This window comes from Coturnix japonica, chromosome 3 (assembly GCF_054131305.1).
Source record: "Coturnix japonica strain WE chromosome 3, WE-NBRP24, whole genome shotgun sequence".
Taxonomy (NCBI): domain Eukaryota; kingdom Metazoa; phylum Chordata; class Aves; order Galliformes; family Phasianidae; genus Coturnix; species Coturnix japonica.
Window position 1 is genome coordinate 44,431,983 of NC_140665.1, and position 19,327 is coordinate 44,451,309.

Consider the following 19,327-nt stretch of genomic DNA (forward strand, 5'->3'; position numbering starts at 1 on the left):
GATCTGTAAGGATCCTGGCTCCACACAGCACTACCCAAAGATGGTACCATATATCTGAGAGCATTCTCCAGACACTTCTTGAACTCTAGTAAGCTTGGTACCATGACCTGGTGAGCTTGTTCTGGTGCTTGATCACCAGCTGGTAAAGAACGTTGTCTTGAAATCCAACCTAATAATAGATCGTGTTGCAAGCACAATGAAGAGCTGTTATTTGTTAGGGGTAGAACCTTCTGAGTTGAGCCCTAGGTAGTAATTTGGAGTCACTTAATACTTTTTAGATCATCATTTGATTGACATGACTTCTGCAACTGGTACAGTCAAATAGGACTTTGTTCTAAGCCAGCATAGCTTCACTCCTGCTGCCTGTCCCTGACTCTGGTTGTTTGCTGTGAAGGAAGATAATACAGCAACAGAATACAGCGTATCTTCCCCTTTGATTATTATTCAGTTGTCTGTTTAAGCCAAGCATGTCAAACCACAGGCTATATGCAGCCCAGTGCAAGTTACAGCGTGGCCTCACCTCTGCTCCTACTGCAACTTTGCCTCTCTGAGTGACCCGGTCTCAGGAGCGCATCCACTGCTCTGCGTCAGCCAAACGTAGGTGTGCTATTAATGAAACATAGGTGTGCTATTAATGCTGCAACCAGGGTGAGGGAAGGGCACAGTGTGCTGCCAGCTCAACTTACAGCAAATAATTGTATGCATTTTGATTCATTGACTGAACACAATCCCGTAAACAGTAAAAAATAAGTAGCTGTGCTTTTTGTTTTGATAAAAGAAATAGAGAATGTTTCAAATTGACAAAACTGTTCATCACTAGCAAAAGTACATAGCTAATAGTGGTGACTGTGTTAAAAAATAGTGCTTTATAGCTGAGAATTTTCTCTCTTGTTATTGTTCTCTCTGTAGCAGTTGTTGTTTCCATGGGATTAAGATAGGATGCGTTACTTTTGAAGCGACCTTTGTGTATGCGGCCCACGCAAACCAAGTTTTAACCAAGTGCTTGTGACAGTGCTTCCTTCTGCCGAGGGAAATATTCTCCCCTTTATGCATCTGTCAGACAGGAGATACTCGTCTGAGACTTTTTGCTGTAATCTTCCTTTTCTGATTATTTATAATTCATAAATGATGTCACGAAATACAACCAATTTCTTTTGATGATGGCAGTTCATCAGCTAGGGCCCTGATGTGCACTTGCACTGAGGAGGCTGATATTACAGGAAACCATTCACGTACTTGAGACATTGGCATGTTCTCAACTAAAGCACTTCCTATCTTCATACATTGATTATTCATAGGGCTGCATGCAGTAATACTGCTTTTGAGTGTCTGGAGTGTGCACTGCATTTAATAGCTTTCTCAAGACCTCTGCAGTGATACAGGAGGTACTGCTTAATAGTAAAGCACCTTACAAGACCAAACACAATAGGTCTCATTGATGTTTCTTTGAAGAAGCGCAGAGGAAACTTTAATCCTTCAGTAGGAACAAAAGGTGACTTGAGTTTAAGACTCCTGTCTGAAGAACAAGAGTTCAGCATCCAACTTGTAAGTAGTGTTATTATCCCAGTCTGAAACCAGAATCTGATGCTCCGTTAGCACTGCCAGCATGTCAGTGCTCGGTAAAAATACAGACTACACAAACACAGAAATGTCTATTGCTGGCAAACAAAGAAAGGGGAAGAGATTCTCTTTTATGTGAAGAGGTAGATATTTGTTATTGTACAGGGAAGTGGTGGAAGACGTTGCAGATGTACAGATTTTCTAGTGCTAATAGAATATTTGGGTACTTCAGTGAAATTGAGTAATAATCCATTTAATATGCAGAGGCATTTTATGTGTTTTGTGTCAGCTTGGAGGCATTACTTCGTTAGGAAGCATATAAAAATGCTTTTATTTGTACTTTGTTCCTCCCTGCCTTTCTCTTTGAGCATTATCTTATATAAATCATCAGCAGAAATTATACCAGTTGCTGCTTATAAAGATGAGATATAAATTTCACCTTCTGTCAGTGTTTCCACTGTAATCTCATTTGGGGTCTACATAATTAAGTAGTAAAATCTTCACAAAGCTGTGCTGTTAATTTATGCATTACACAGTGTCCCACTTTGAAAATATTTAGAATTAACATGAATGACAGCAATCTCCTTTGCTTCATCATGTAAGCTAAAACTTCAGTGTAGATGGAGGAAGAAATGTAAAATCTGTTTTTTAGGTAGGTACATAAAGCAGATCCATTTGAAACCGAACTTGCTTAGGCTATATATTGCTCCATCTTATAGGTTGACTTTGGAGAGTATAATCTCTTGCAGTACATTAGAAATAGACTGACTGCTGTGCATTGTTTGGAATTGTACGATAATATTTTGCTGAGGTTTGTTTGTCTTGTTTCTTGGCAGAAAGTATAAAATGCATTTTTTGATTGATATCATAGTGTCAGTCTTTGTCTGGACAGTGGCTTTGTGCATGTTAGGATAAATGATCTGGTTTATTCAAAAATTTCTTATAACCTGTTGTGCAGCAGCCACTAGCAGAGATTGTAAGCGACAGGAAATAGAAGAAAGGGGAGATTAAAAAGAAAAAAGAAAAACAAAAAAGGAAAATGGGACAAATGGAGGGTTATTTCCCTTCCTATCTGTCTGCCATCACTCCCTCTCCTCCTTATTTCTCAACAAGTGGCAGAAAATCTATCATCATTTCTTTTGAAACTTATGTCTGAGATATGGTGGTTGATGAAACCTTTTACTTTAAAGCAACAATTTAGTTTAAAATAAATAATCAGTGATAATAATTAACTGCTGTTCAGACAGTGGGACAAGTTTGCTACTCTTGCATCCAAGACAAATGATTGGTCTTTCTTCATGATCCCTTGGATTACTTCTGTTAGTAACAGATGTCAATTCATTTTCCAAAAAGTAAAAAGCTGGAGAAATGAGCGTTTTGGTCTCCTGGTTTCCTGTGTATTTTGTTTCCACTTGGTCAGGCATTTGTGTGTGTGTGTGTCATTTTCATTGGTTGGTTGGTTTTTTTAAAGGACCATGCAGCCCTTTAAATATCTACCCATGTTTAAAGCCAGCTCATTATCATGAGGCTCTGTTGGGCTTTCTAAAACCTCTCTATATCATGTCAGATTTTAGATTACTTTTGCCATTCAGTGACTTGTAAAATGAGAGACACTTATTGTAGAAGACACTCCTGTCCTGTTCAAGTGATCAAGTCTGTGTAGCTGGCATAAACTGATTTAACTTCAGATATGGACCTGAACAATGCCTATATGTAAAAATAAATTACAATGTAATTGTGAAGCGATTACTACATTACAACCCGTCATCCTTCTAGCTTGCTGATATTAATCAATGACAAAGCAATACCTGAATGCCTAAAAAGTACTTGGAAATGCATTGCTTTTTAGACTGCTTGTTCTCAAGTTTGTATGGCTCTTGCAGAAATATATTTCACTACCATTTATAATGCTGCTCATGAAGTCAAGAATCAGGTGGCACGTTTCCAGCTGTGGTTCAGTTTTTGTTATCTTGTGGGTTGGTGCCTAGGTGTGCCTTCTCTGAAATAAGGAAAACATCAGTACCAATAACCTGCTCTTTCATCAGAAGGGCACTGCCGCCCATCAGGTGCCAGCATATACTTGGGTAGTGATTACTGTAGGTCTGTCATGTTCTCATTGAGTATACTGGCATTTTCTAATTAAACAGGGTTAAGGCACAGTGAATTATTTAACAGTTGCATGTGTATATGTTTGTATCTTACAAAAAAAAAACACACCCCAAAACAGAGAAAATATTTGTGGTCTGCAATTAAATCTCCTTAATTTAAATGGAGTGTTTGTTCACCTATTAAAAATAAACATATGTTAACATCACAAGTTACAGTTAATAATTTTAGTATGAACTGTGTACTCTCCAGGAAAAATTAAAACCAGAAGTTTTATGCTCTTCTGCCCTGCAAACCTAGTCCAGACTTTCCTTTAGATTTTAAGTCCAAAACAAAACAACAAATCCCCACCAAACCCTAAACCTCTAGTCTTTCAAGGCTATTGAAACAGGATGGCTGCGATGTTTCCATAAAAATAAGAGGTTCCATGGATTAATTTTCCTTTGTGAAAAGCACGTTGTTGTTCTGTGATGTAAAAGTGAATACATACTTAGAAGCAGCTTGGCATCTGAGAATTATTTAACTGCTCGCATTATGATTACTGCTGTTGTGAAAAAGTAAACACTATTTCTAATTACCCAAAGAGTAAAAAGCTTCAAGAGCTTCTTTTTCTCTTGTTTTGTCAGATTCTGCACTCCCACTCAGGCATTTTGCTGTGTATGGAGCACAACCTGTATGAATTCCTATGTTAAATCCTGATTAGATTGGTTAAGTGAATATTTTTGTAAAAGCACCATTAAAAACTTATCTTTTTTTCTTTTTATCCTGTGCAAAGCAATTTTAAACAAGCCTGTTTTCACCCATTTTTGTGTAGCTTTATTTGAGCCATTAAATTTAATGAATCTTCTGACCTTTTCAGCTGCTGTCCTAAAATGGCTTCAGACCAAAATGAACTGAGTTAGCTTAGATGAGCAAATTAAACATTGTATCATAGCAGGTATCTTTAATATTTATGATATTTCAGCTTGCTTTTCCCATTACAAAACTAGAGCATATCATTGTGAAAGAAAACCAGACAACAGGCACGGTATCAGCATTGTCATTGATAAGAGTAAGCTTAATTGTACAAAGAGAAAACCTCTCTTGGTACAAAGAAGCGTGAGATGGCATTTCATGAAATCAAAGAAGGAAAAAAGGCAAAATTTGTGCAGTCTTTAACAAACTAATCAAACTAAGTTTCCAGCAGTTGTTCAGGAAAAATCTGGAGAGGTTTTCCTTCTGAGAATTTATTGTTCAGCTGTGAATTCATGTGTATGTGGAGATCTTTGTCTTTTCAGATTACTTTTGTGTAAAGAACAATAGTCATAGTACAGTAATCATAATGTTTTCTAATATCTGTCTTGAAGACAATGTCTTTGGCAACACATTAGTGTTTTAGAGAGCATTTTTCAACATATTTGTAAATTACATGGATACAAGCAACCCATGCTTTCCAGTACCAAACTTTTCAGGGTAGCCAAAACTCTCTTAGTGACCTAGAAACACAAATAATAAAGTTTCCCCTCAGTGGGCTAGGAAATAAAAATTCCAGTTACATAACATTATTGGTGCTGGAGGATAGTAATGAACATCATTATGCCTTATGCTTTGTAACCTTTGCTCAATTAAACAGTGTCTCCCTTCATCCCTATTTGGATTTAGCTCTTGTAGCATCTTTGGGGAATGCAAAACTTGAAGCAGTTCCTCTTTCTCAAAAGACTAGAAGGGGTTCTCCTTAATGACTGACAAATGATTAACTGTGTGAAAATCAGTTTTCATTTTGTTTCTTAAGAAAAAGCGTGGCCTTGTACTCTTTAAGTCAATAAATGCTTTTAAATGTCCTTTAATGCAATCTATATTAAAATAAAGCTTAGTTCTGCCACTATGATGTATAGTATCAGATTCTCTTTTGTGCCCAAAGGAGTCTGTTCAAAGTCTCTGCAAGGTTATTGTAAGTGAAAACTTTTCAAGAGGGCTTCAAAATGTCATTTTTTCTTTTTAAATGTAGTTAAAGGAAAATGAAGAAAATAGCCTTACAGTTGTTGAACTACTTTTGACAACATCAGAAGAAATTCAGTTACCCTTAATTAACTAAGGCATAAGCACATAAATAGTTAGATACAGTTTGAGATTGTCAGTTTATTAGTTTTTAAAAGTAATATTTCTGAAAGTTGGAACAATAGATGATAAAGCACAGTTTTCATCCTCCGTCTTTTTTGATGTTTTTTTGTGTGCTGTTCTACTGTAGCACACTTGGTTTAAGAAGTAGTTAGAGGTGCTTATTTTAAGTAATGCCAGTCTGTAAGAGTACACAGAGCAGGATGGTTTTTAAATTGAATAGCCATGAACACATCCTCTCATCCATAGGCTGGTGTGGGAAAGAGAAATTAATAGTCTCATTGGAGAAGCAACCTATTTCTGGCCTGAAACATCATTTTTGAGAAATCCATGGGAAAGTCCAAAGTAGGCTAACATTTCTTGGCCTTCTAGTATAAGATTGCCCGTGTGCAGTCTTATTTTCTCTTTTGCCCAAATCTGTGCTTTTGTGTTCCTATTTATTTTGTTTTGCTGTTTATGCAGGCACCCTAGTAACCGCAGCTCTGTTTTGCTATTGTTTTGTTATTTGTATCGCCACCACAGCAACACATGGAGAATAGGAAACAGAAACAATCCAGGGAAAATGCAGTCTTCATCACTCGTCATTGGCTGTTTCTAAGAAGCCTTTTGCAAGTGCTGTGAGATATACTTCCAAACTTTAAAATTTAATTTTAGATTCTTCCATTTGAAAAAGCGAATCTGAATTAATCAAGATGTATTTATTACAGATCATCTTGAGTGAGGTCACATGGCATATATGGGACTTCAAACGGAATCAGGCCCAGTCAGCATGAATTTGTGAAACTCAGATCTTGCTTGACCAGCCTGATCTCCTTCTATAATCAGGTGACCCACCTGGTGCATGAGGGAAAGTCTGTTGATGTAGTCAACCTAGATTCAGCAGAGCCTTTGAAACTGTCTCCCACAGTATTCTCCTGGAGAAGCTCACAGCCCATGTCTTGGACAGGCACACTCTTTGCTGGGTAAAGAGACAGCTGGATGGGCCCAGAGAGCAGTGGTGAATGGAGCTATGTCCAGCTGGTGACCTGTTACAAGACCCCAGGGGTCTGTACTGGGGCTTGTCCTGTTTAGTGTCTTTATTGATGACCTGGACAAGGGCATTGAGTGCATCCTCAGTAAATTTGCAGATGACACCAAGTTGAGAGGAAGAGTTGATCAGCCAGGGAGTATAGGAAGGCCCTACAGAGGGCTCTGGACAGGCTCTTTTTTCTCTATGATCCTTTCTTTCCTTATTTTGATCTTCGTCACTGTTGTCACTGATTACTGTTTACATTGAGCTAGGTTTCATCTGTAAAGCCCTGCATGCTGCGTAATTCTCTTATGCTCATCTCCAGGTATTAATTGTTGTATATTATACACCATTTTTCTCTTTGCTGGTTTCTCTTGTCACACAAATTGAGTATAAAGTAATAACAGGTAGATGCATGGTAAAGTGCGCCATCTCAAATATGGTTCTTTATTTGAATGCATTTTTTGTCAGCTGGAGCAAATGTATTATAAAATTTACTTTCACATGGAGATGTGTTTGGAGACCAAAATATGTGCTGCTGAAAATTTGTGCATATGTGTTTATATTAAATACTGTCTGTCATGAAGGAATAGCTTTTAAACACGCTACATTTATTATGTTTTCTTGCCGATTCTTTAACAATGCAGACAGCTGGCAAAGACTATTACAACCTCAGTCTCTGTGTGATATGTATAAACAGCCTCGTCTCCAAGTTTTCTCAGTTATCCTACTTACTCCCTTCATCCTGCCATATGCCATGAATGATTTTTCCATTTCATTTAAGTGTATAAAAGTAACAGAAGCTTTGCAAGCACCTGGCAGAGTAAGGATGACTAGGTAATTAAATGCTACAGGAGCTGCTGATTGGCATACGAAGCTGCAGTGTGATAAAGAGATACAAGCCACAATAACATGCATCTTTACTTCCTTGAAGGAGTGAATAATGAGATCTGATTTAAATATGTTCAGTTTTTAAGAAGTTTCCCATGTGTTTTCTTTGAAATTAGCTTTGCCTTCATCTGTTGGAACTGTTAAGCTGGTCTGCTCCTTGAATTATTCTGTACAAGTCTGTACCATTCAGAACAGGAAAAAAGGCTGTAAATCAACCATGTGTAATTATGGAAGCTCAATTAATATGCTTGAAATGTAACCAAAAGTACAATTGAAGGAAATATGTGCTTACAGGGTACACTAAATTGTGTAAAAATTCATGAATAGCAAAACTTGTTCTGGCGTCACAATTTCTTAAATGTGGAAATGACTTCTGATATGAAACATCACTGACAGAATTTTTAGAAGGCCTTGGTTTAGGCAAGTTCTTAGCTGTAAATTGGGGCAGTTCTTTTGGAAAATGGTAGCTTGTAGGAAGAGTTTATATTAAAAGTAATAAGCATCTGTGTAATCTGTGTTATCTTGATGTAATGGGGTAAATGACGTACAGATTCCAAAGTTAGAGTGTGAAAAATTTATATTTCACAGTTACTGAAAGAGGAACAAATAAAAATGGGGAGTAAGTCAATGACTAGTAATAGTTAAAAATCAGGTATGTAACACTACTTGGATCCCTCCCTTTAATGAGTCTGTGGAAGAGATCAGAATCATGTGTAGTGATTTCTTGGGTTATTCTGTCAGTCAGTTAACATGATGGATCTCCTTTTGCCCTACTTTCATTTATTATTTGATGCCTACAAAAAATTTATATTAATTTTTGACCTATTTTTATCCGCATAAAGAATCATAGAATCATACAATCACTCAGGTTGGAAAAGACCTTAAAGATCATTGAGTCCAAACAAGATCTAACCATACTACCCTAAAAAGCTAGCTCCAGGGAGTTTTTCCATCTACCCAAACCTGTGTAACCCTCAAAGCAATACAGGCGCTTTTAGTCCTTAAAGCTGAGTAAGGGAGAATGACGGGACACAGTCATATACTTCTCTGCCGGGAAAGGTGCATCTATTTTGAGTAGCCATTTGAATGGTATCTTTGCAAAACTGAATAAGACATAAAAATACACAATTACACTTCATACTTTGTAAAAGCCTTTAAACAATAATAAAATTCAGTATTGCAGCCCTTATGTTAGTTGCTGGCTTTTTTATGACTTACTTTTACACTGTAGTGTTCTTGTAGATCTGATTTCTCCAATGAAACTTTTCTTCGGTCCACTCAAGTCAGATTATATTTGAACTAGAGATCAGATTTCTAAGTGGATTTCTTTTTTGTTCTATTGCAGAGAGGTTTGCATGGAAGGAGAAGAGGGTATTGGTATATCTGCTTATTCTTGCATCATGTACTCTCATTGTTGTTCTTGATTACTTGCAGAAAGAGAGACAGGAAAATTGAGTGTTGCAGAAGAAATAAGGAAAAAAGCAATGCAAGTTTGAATAGCTGTTCTGAAGCTACTTCTTACATCTGTAGCATAAGAAGCATATGAACTTTAATGTAAAAAAAAATCTATGGCGGGCTTATGTTTTTTTACTCATAAATTAATTCAATATTAATATTTCACATATGCAAAGTTTCTTTCACATTAAAAGATTTTATTGTCATGATTTATTAATTATAAGGAATGACACCGGTGATTTGTTAATGATGAGCTATATGGGCCAAAGTCTGTAGAGTCGTTGTTAGGATAATCTTAAAATCTCAGTTTGAACAACTTTGGTGACAAGGATGGTGGAAGGAGGGAGCAGAGAATTAAATCCAAGGTCTCTGAGGTCAAACTTGATTGAAGTTTTATTGAGGGTGATCAGGAGAAATTGATGAGCATACTATGTTAAGCTGGCAAGACAGCAAAAGAGATCCATCTCCAGATTATTTCTAACTTTGCTGAAATTTCTGAGCCCAAAATCTCACATAATGTCAGAGATATATATATATAAATAATAGTTTTTTTAATATATATATATATATATATATATATGTATGTATATATGTATATATATGTATATATATATATATAAATGTTTTGGAAATATTTGGAAAATTACGGGGGAAAAAATAAAAAAAAGTAAAAAAAAAAAATAAAATAAAAAAAAAGTAATTCTAAGTAGAAACACTTCCTTTTTCATGCTGAAGTAATAGTGCCTCTTTTTCTTTGATATTAAAAATTAAGATAGTGTTTTAATTATGACTCCACACAGGTTCTAATAACCCAAAACAATTTAAATTGGTAATTTTTTTAATGCATTTCTCCAAGGAGCCTTAATTGTACAATAGCAATAATAGCTTCCTGTCTTCCCTCTTTCCTGAAGTAAATTTCTGCATATGGAATGTTTTCAAGATTTGTTTTAATTCAGTGTATGTTGAAGGACTTCTTTAAGAATGTTGCATTTATGGTACATCAACTTGTCAATACAATTTTTAAGACAGTAGGGCTTGGTGTGTAAATAACTTTTTTTTCCTTAACATAGTATGTACTAAATCTCTCAAAGAAATTGGGCTTATTTTGCTTATTGTTTTTATTGCTATACATGCAGGATTAATGCTGTTCTGAAGACTTTTTTTGGTATAAAACCAAGGGTTAATACTAATCAGAAGTAGAACTGTGTAATGCAGACTGAAATGTTTTCATTATTTTGGAAATCATACTACTTCTATAAATATAATGGGAGATGGCATATTTTGATTAGCTTTCATTGTTTCTTAATATTTGGAGCAGAAGTAAAGTGAGAAGGAGTGGGAAAATTCAGGGAGATAAGGAGGGTGAAGGAACAGTGGGGGATGCAGTGTTGGCAGAGAATAACATACTGCCACCTGCAGGGTCAATATCAAGTGGCTGGCATTTTTGTATGTCTGGCATCAAAAAGCTTTCTGATGAGAAGGATTAGGTAGCACTTGTAATATTTAAATTGTATATATTTTCTATGCTGGACAAATAAATATGGTGGTCAAGGCAGAAGCTGAATGATTGTTTGCAGAGCCTAGAAAAGCCTAAAGAATTTGTGTAGAATGTAAGGATTTTTAAGTTAGAAAAGCAGTTTAGAAAACTGGGACAAAATTGTGTTTGCTGTACAGGAACAGAGCTTCACAGAGAAGGCAGACCTTGTCAGAGTATTGTTCCCAATAGTGAGGCTGTATAGGTTTGAACCATGGGATCCACAAGTTCTTTCAGGCAAACAGACACTTCAGGAGGTCTGTAGTCCAGCTTTCTCCTCACAGCTATGGTCAACAAGCTGCTCTGATGAGGATGGCTCTTCTCAGTCATATCAAACCAGCAAGGATAACAGCTGTAGAAACCAGCTATTATGTCCCTTCCAAAGCCTTCTCTTCTGCAGGCTTAACAACTCCATCCCTCACAGCCTCTTCTTGCAAGATAAATGTGTGTCAAACATGGTGGGAACATCTAGAAGGCAATAATTTGTTTGCATAGGCTTAGTGATGGAATTTCTAAATAGAAGTTAAAAAAGTCACTGTTATTGTTCTGTACTGAAAGGTCATTGACATATGGTGGCTGAAAAGAATGGGAAGGGCAATCTTGTTGCTGTTACTGTGTTGTCATGCAGTATCAGTTTTGTTGCATTTTCATTCTTATTTTTTGTTGTTGTTGTTGTTTAGCATTTAGATGAATTAGAATCACAGAGAATATAGTCTATTATGAAAAAATGTTTTACTTTGCTCTGTAAATGTTTTTGTTTCACAGTGTCATTAGTGCAACTGTACATACCTGAGGCAGTGCTGGTGATGTGAGAAAAAATGAAAGAACAATGGCAGGAGCACAGGAGCATTTCTTTCACTTCAGCTGAATGGTTTTGTTTGTGTGCAGCTAAGAAATCAGAACGTAATCTAGGGAGGAATTCTGAGAATTTGTCTTCAGTAATCTAACACTTTTGAAACAACTTCATCAAGATATGGTATAGTTTGGAATAGATGAAATCTTAAGACAAAACCTCTAATGCTCAGTTTTAGGATAGGCTTCTCATTAAGGCTTGTTTAAGTTTAGAAGCCTGACTTCCAGGAGCAGATGGATGATAGCCTTTGTGGCTGGTATTGCTGGATCCATGCAGAGCTTTTCATCCTCTAGACATTTGCTTTTTAATGAGGAAGTTAAATTTGATGTTCTGTTGTCCCCCTGAAGTTTTTAACAATGCTTCTGAGAAGGTTAACCTCAGAGGAGTCCTTTTATTTTTGAACAACAATGAAAAACAATTACGTAAGAAGAGCTTTTGCAAGGAATCTGCAGGAAAATAAGAATTTAGTGATAGTTCAGGTTTTCTAGACAGGAGAGCCTAAGTGACTTCAGCCATCCAGAAGTATCTTCATCCTTTACCCTGGACAGGAAAGTAACTTCAACACTTCCACCACGTGGAGGGGTTTGGAGAAAAGAAGCCTTTTTTTCTGTCTGCGCATATTTTACACTATAAACTATTTCCTGATGTCTGAAGCATTTGTCTTGTTATGAACACCAGCTTACTTTATTTAGTTCAGGAGAGAACTGAGCAGATTGTGACAGCAAAATGACCATTGATTTCCTAATCAGATTTTAAAAAATATTGGAAGATATTAAGCGGAACATTAAATTAATATTTAAATAATATTTTTTGGTTGATAGAAAGTAGTACAAATAAATCATACAAAGCAATTTCTTTCTAGTTGAGATTGATTTATACTTTAAAAAAAGGAGTAAAGGGAAATGTTTTATAGGAAACATATCTGACTACTCTTTTGTAAAAGGATGGTTACAATTAACCCTTTAAAAAGGTCGTAATCACTAAAGAACAAAACATCATGAAATTCATTTCTATTATCGTGGAAGCATTGCAAAGTTGCTTTTTTCCCCCTTTATATAAGATTTAATTGTTTCTGTATATAAAGATTAAAGTATCTGAGCTAATTTGAGAAGTTTGTTTTCAGAATATATTCTCATCATAAAGCTTGTGGTTGAATATTGTTCAGGTTTTAAGAACGTTGTTAATAGGAGACAGAAAAGTAGTGTTTTCTAAGGAAGTCGTTTTGCAGTAGAAGCTGTGAAATTTTCACAACTTTCAGTAGATACAGTTTTTTTTATTCCACAAAAAAAAAAAATAAAAAATTGTAGTAATCTACTACATACTAGCAATCATATTAATATCAATAAAACCTTTGATCAGTTTTGTTTAAAGTTCAGTGTAATGATTTCAGTTCCCGTTAGACAAGTGTTTTAAAGATCTACCATTATTATCTTTCTTGTATTCACTTATTCAAGTTAATTCTGTAATAATAACCTTTCTAACCTTAATTCATTTCTTTTCATTTCTATTTCATAAAATTTACATTTAATCTTGCAGTCTGAATCGCTACACAAGTCCACTCGGATGTGAAATAAGGGAAAATGGTCTACTGTCTGTTGTTTATAAGATCAAATTACAAATGACATTCTTCCTTCTCTTTGCGAAAGGCTCTGCGACGTGAACTGAAGGATAAAGAGCAAACCATTCTCAGTGCTGTGGACCAAGCACGAATTTTCCTTGCTGACCAGCCAATTGAGGGGCCCGAGGAACCAAGAAGGAGTGCACATTCGAAAACAGGTCAGAGAATACTATCTTCCCATTGGGAATAGTCAGATGATAAGAAAAAGGACCTACTTGTTCCTAGTATGTATTTTCTATTGCAATTACTTGATTATGCTTCAGAGTTTTCCAAACGACTTTCTATTTATTTTTTTTTCCCAATGATTTATTCTTGAACTATTACTGAATGGCTTTGGTTGGAATTATTCAAGCTTTTAATGGAAGAAGAAAAATCTTTTGCATTTCCTTTTCTGGTTTTTGATTTTAAACACATCATCAGTTCTGTTCATTTCTTTTCTCTTTTTTGTACACATTATTGTGTACACCTTGAGTATAGTCAGAGTAGCAAATAAAGAATGAGTATTTTTACATAATTATTACAAAATCTTACCCCACAAACGGAAATGAATGTATTCTGTGAATACATTCTCATTAGAATGTGTTCTAATTGTATCTCATTAGAAGTAAAACAGGTCAGCTTTAGGAAGGCAATCATTACAGAGTTATAAAGATTCAAATCTTTTGATGAATTATTGCTAAGGAATGAAACACATCTCTCCTAGAAATGATATTTACTTAATATTTGCCAAGATAATTGTCTGTATCAGAGACCATCAAGAAAGTAGTAATTTTTCCCTATTAGGCCCATAATCCCCAAATTATGAAAAATGTACCAAATATCTCTGTAATTATAGAGAAAATATGCTATGATCAAAGTATAATTGTCAGAAATCTTTTTAATACATTAGCCACTTTATAATAAAATCTTATTTCTTTTAGTTATTTAAGAGTTTATATTGGAAAAAGCCAGTAGTCATTTACAAAGATTTCAGTTGCAGTAGAATGTGAATAATTTACTTTTCTATATATTTTATAAAGTTGTAGCTACTTCTGTAACTATGGCTTGTAGCTTCTGTAAGGAGTTGAATTTTCTTCCAATACATAATTGAATCTGTACAACAAACGTTTCAGGTTTGTTCACTGGAAACAAATAATCTTTCCTGCATTGACAGAGTAACTTCTGTGCAAAATTTCTTATGATTTTCTATTCCCTGATTCAGCTTTGTGTGGAAGTTTGAATATTGGCAATTAGAGCCATTTTTTCTCTGTGATTTAAGTTAGCTGCTGTGCTGTGTTTTACTCTTTGGTTTTTGAAATCCTTGGAAGCATTCTGCTTGTCTTTCTAAGTTTACTCACAATCTTGTTTGATATATTGCATCTCTAACGTTTTCCTTGTTTTGAAAAACAACCAACTTCAGAGTCAGGAAATAGGAAAAGCTCTTTTCTATATTTGCTCATTCTGTTGAGAAAGTATGAATTGACAGACTTTTGTCTCAGAAGCCTTTGAAATACCTAATTGAAATGATGACATGCACTAAATGTTACCAGTGTCAAATGTTCTTTCTCTAGCAGGGGCTGATATCATTGGTATTAGTGCTGAATGAAAGTGAAAAAACAAACTTCAGATGATATGCACCATTTAAAGTAATTTTAAAGCTATTACTGTTATTATTTAAACTCCTGTAAGCTACAGATGGCAGTGATAACAGAATAGCAGGAAAGTTGATGGCCGTGGTAAACTGCATAGCAGTAATGACCACAACCAAGCAGATGGTCTGTAAATGATGTGTGAGCACCTTGTGTCTGTTAATCATATCTTAAACTCAGTTGGGTTGGGAAGCTTTGTAGGTATGGTTTGAACTTCTTTCCTTGTCCTTTAGTTCCATACATATTCTTTTTCAGAGTGTAGAGTGGGCCAGTGCTGGCTACCAGCTGAGTATGCACCCCAATGCTCACTCACTCCTGTGTCTCAACTGGGAGAAGGAAAAAAATAGGCAGAACACAGATGAGAAAGTTTATGGGTCAAGATGGAGATCAATCCATTGAAAGCTACTGCTATGGCTAAAGCAGACTTGGTGAAAATAAACTATTTATAGACACTTAAAATAAAGATTTAATTAGTGAGTCAGTAATAGGAAACAAATAGACAAACATTAAAAGAAGACCTTTCCTTTCTGCTTTCCTATGCTCAGCTTGACCCCTTCCTTCCCAGCTCCTGGACACTGAAACCACATACAGAGCAGTATTTCTGTAATTAATAGGCTTTCAGGCCAAAATGTATCTTTGAATCTTCTGCTCTGAACTCTAATATATCAAAAGATATATAATATCACCCATCTCCAGAAATCTCTGCTAAACTTGAACGAATCCAGAGACGTGCAGTGTTTCTTCTGAACAATGATATTTAGTGAGAGATTTGAGTACAAGATTGTTTGCTTTTAAAATGTTTCAGGTTTTATTGTCAGTCAACCTCTCAGTCGTGTTCTCTGCAATACATTAAAGTTTGCTCATTAACATCAGTGAAGTACACTTAACATTGCTAAAGGTGAAGAGCATGGTTTTGGATTGTAAGCTGTACTAGAAATAGCAAAAACATTACTTTTGGAGGGAATTCATAGTAATAGCATTTATTGGAAAATCACTATTTCTTGAATTTACTTAAAACAACAACAACAACAACAAAAAACAAACAAAAAGAAACAACCGAATTGTTGAGGTGCAGGGTTAGCTAATCCATAGAGGTTGTAAAATATTCAGCCCCTCAGGTTACATAAAGGAAAGGACAATGCAAATGCCTTCTTGCTCCTTGTGTAAGAATTTGGGGTACATTGGGCTAGTTATCCCATGATTATTTCAGTCTCCGGTTTTTCACAGTAGCACTAAAGTCTTGCCACGTGATTCTGCCGTGGTGTGATTTGAGACTCTTCTGTACTTTATAATAAATTAAGATAATTTGAGTAACCTTTTCACATCCCCTTGAAATACACAATACAATCAAAATATAATTGAAAAAAAAATTACCTTCTGAGAACATCTTTTACAGATATTCATAATATTTAAAAATAAACTCTATCGTATCTTTTCTTCTCACTCATCATCTTTGAAGCTTTCTCTATTCCTTTATAAATACACGCTACAAAAGAAAGCTGAATCATAATCTAATTCAGTCTTTGTATTAGTTGTCTGACTTCACCTAATTTGTATTTGGGCTGTTAGGTAAAGGAGTAATTCCACCTAGGCAGGAAGTCATCAACAGTATCTGAGAGGGTTTTTTATTTTGAAATAGAAATGGTAACGATGGTTTCAGTTAACTAAAGTCTTAAATTTGAAACTCTCCTAAATTTAAAGAGCACAAAAACGCACAGCACACACAGGCTCATTTGCAATTAGTGACCTCAATTTCAGTGACAGAGTGAGAGCCTGTGTTGTTTCTAGCACTTCTTTTTCCTTGTTCTGATGCCCAAGTAAAAATTTGCTTGTTTGTACAGAGGCTTCTCTGGGGAGATTTGCACAGATGTTTTCATCAACAGAATATTGGATTACTGAGCATTACAGTTCTGACAGCACATCATGTCCTTTTGGAGAGGATTCTCATTACCTGCTTGTGAATCTTATTGTAATTTATGTGCAACTTCTGCTCTCATTCAAATTTTATATATATAAAGTATGTATTAGCAGCTGAGGTACTGCTTTCCATGGGTTGTTGCTTCTGTCCTTGCATGCTTGCTGTAGGAATTGAAATTGTTCATGATTCCTGACTGGGAGAGGACTGGCAACAGGGAGTTCTCTGACTGATGCATTTACGTGCCAATTCTGAATTGCTTTCTCAAGTCTCTTGTTGCCCCCTAGAACTTTTCATGCCAGGGAAAGCAGCATTGCAAGGACAAGGGGTGAGAGATGTAGGAGAAAACTTACAGGAATTGGTTTTGTCCTTGATTAAACAAGATAAATTTGAATACATCCATTGTTACATCACAACAGAGTATCTGTTATAGGTTCCTTTTTAATTTGATATTGACTATGACTTTGTTAATTTCAGCTTTATCACAAGAATGTAAAATCAGGATATGAGCTAGCTTTGATTTCTTCTCTGTTGTGTTGCCCTTATACCTGCCATGTCAGCATTCAGTTGTACCATGCAGTACAGTAATTGGCAGAGTCAAACACAATTCTTGAGCTTCCAGGAAACTTCCTTAGAAGTTCATTTTATCACTCATCATTCTTTATCACCTTTTATTCTCATTTTGTTTTTCCGTATTTCCTTAGGGATGCAATGTTACAATAAATAAATAAATAAATAAATATCAAACTTGATCCTTTTAACTTCAGGATCTGAATGGAGCTGATTGACAAAATCCACCAAGCTGCCTGCTGAATTTTATAAGTGCTCAGGATAAGGAAATCAGAAATACTTGCATTTTTAGCTTTGTTGCCATTGTGTAGGAGAACTCTAAGAATTTGTAATTATGATAAACTTTTTGCATAGTTGTAGATCTATGGCAGAGTTAGAGATGGATGTTTATTAAGGTTACTGGACATGGATTGCACAAAGGATGGAAGAATTAGTATTTTCTGCCCCTAGGGTTATACAGATCAATGATAGAGCTTCTCTGATATTCTGTTCTTAAAATTCCACTGCTGTAATATGAGGGAGTGGAGATATTTATTTATTTATTTATTTACTACAAAAAATTAGTTAATTTACACAAATTAACATCTTAGCAGGTTAGTGATTCCCACTGCAATTGAGAATGTTTCCAGGAATCTGCTTTATTGTAATAGTTTTGTTATGGCAATCAGATTCCTTGCTTTGAAAGCTTTTTTTTTTTTTTTTTTTTTTTTCTTTTCCCCTGTATCAAAGGTCACATGATAAACACGTCATTTAAAATCAAGTATGTTCTGTCTGTTTCATAGTTTCATAGTTTCATAGTTTCGTGCTGTTACCTTCTTTTAATTGAAAGCTTAGAAAACCCGATACACCACATCTGTGTTATAAGAGAAATATATCAGTGAATTATGTGTGGGTACTTTAAACATGCAGCCACATAAGATACTCTCCTGTTTTCAGACATAAAAGTCAAATGTCTTCCCTTCTTACTACTGAACAAGTTCAGATAAATTCTTTGCCATTATATTTGCTCTTAGTAAGAAAGACCTAATAAATAGTTATTTTACTGTACAGAGTTGGCAGGAATTCTATTCCAAACTACTGGACATACCTATCACACACTACTGGAATATGCTTTTATTCTCTCCTACCCAGATGTGCTGAGGATTGAAAGCTTGAGCATTACAGAAGAATTAAGAGCACATGGGCACTGGAGGTCAATGGGCTCCTGCCCAAAGGCTACTTACACTGTTTACGCTGTTTTCAGCATTGCAACCTGTGTTTTAGCTGATGCTCAAACTGCATTTGAAACATGCATCTACCCATGAGAAGATCTCATGGTGATAAAAATATTCATCCCTCTTTTCAGATAGATCTCTGTTATCCTTCCAGTTAAGGTTACCTAAATGGAGCTTTAAAGTTGGTCTTTGCAGCATCTAAACAGTAGCCTGCTTGAAGTCACATTATTAAAAATTCAAGGAAGTAGTTTTGATTTTTCTGAGTGGTGTGGAATGAAACCTGAGGGGAATTAAAGATTGATTTCTTAACAGCTGAATACTGACAAAAGACTAAGGCCATAGTGGTTAATTAGTAGTTAATTGTACTATTGTTTTTAAAAAATATATTATTTTCTTATTTTTAACCTCAGGATGTAAGCACTGTTACGTGCTGTGCTGTGCCCAATTTTATCTGAAATACAGGATGCTTCTCAGGCAGAAGCTGTGTTCTTAGAATGCTGCTTTGTTTTAAAGACAGCTATCATCAAAGCTTAGTCTGTAAGAGATCTCTCTCTACAATTGCAATGTAGCTTACAAATGGATGTCAAGGGTCAGAACTGTCTATTGCCTTGTCTGAATTGTCTTTAGTTTGATTTGGTTGTTTGTTTTTTTTTTTGTGTGTGTGTGTGGTTTGGTTTTGTTGTTTTTCTTAACTTGGTAATCTGCAGCTACAGTGCTGTGGAAGGAAACAAAACTACATCTTTGCTTACCTAGAGTAAATGGGACTCAGTGATGATATCCTTTTCTCTGTTAGTACTCTCCCTTCAGCAGAAATTGGAAGAAGATGTAATAGATTCCTGATGCTGTAACAATTCTAGTATCTTTTTTTCAGGTTTTG

General features: G+C 35.5%; 1 protein-coding gene across 9 annotated transcripts in view; it reads left to right on the forward strand.

Annotated features, from left to right (window-relative positions):
* Nucleotides 1–19,327, forward strand: part of UTRN (utrophin) — a 326,938-nt gene that overhangs the window by 232,545 nt on the left and 75,066 nt on the right. For all 9 annotated transcript variants that reach the window (XM_085541440.1, XM_015858078.3, XM_015858082.3 and 6 more), the window contains one exon: nt 13,152–13,281. In XM_085541440.1, coding sequence (XP_085397566.1) covers nt 13,152–13,281 — 130 coding nt within the window. The remainder of the gene's footprint in view (nt 1–13,151; nt 13,282–19,327) is intronic.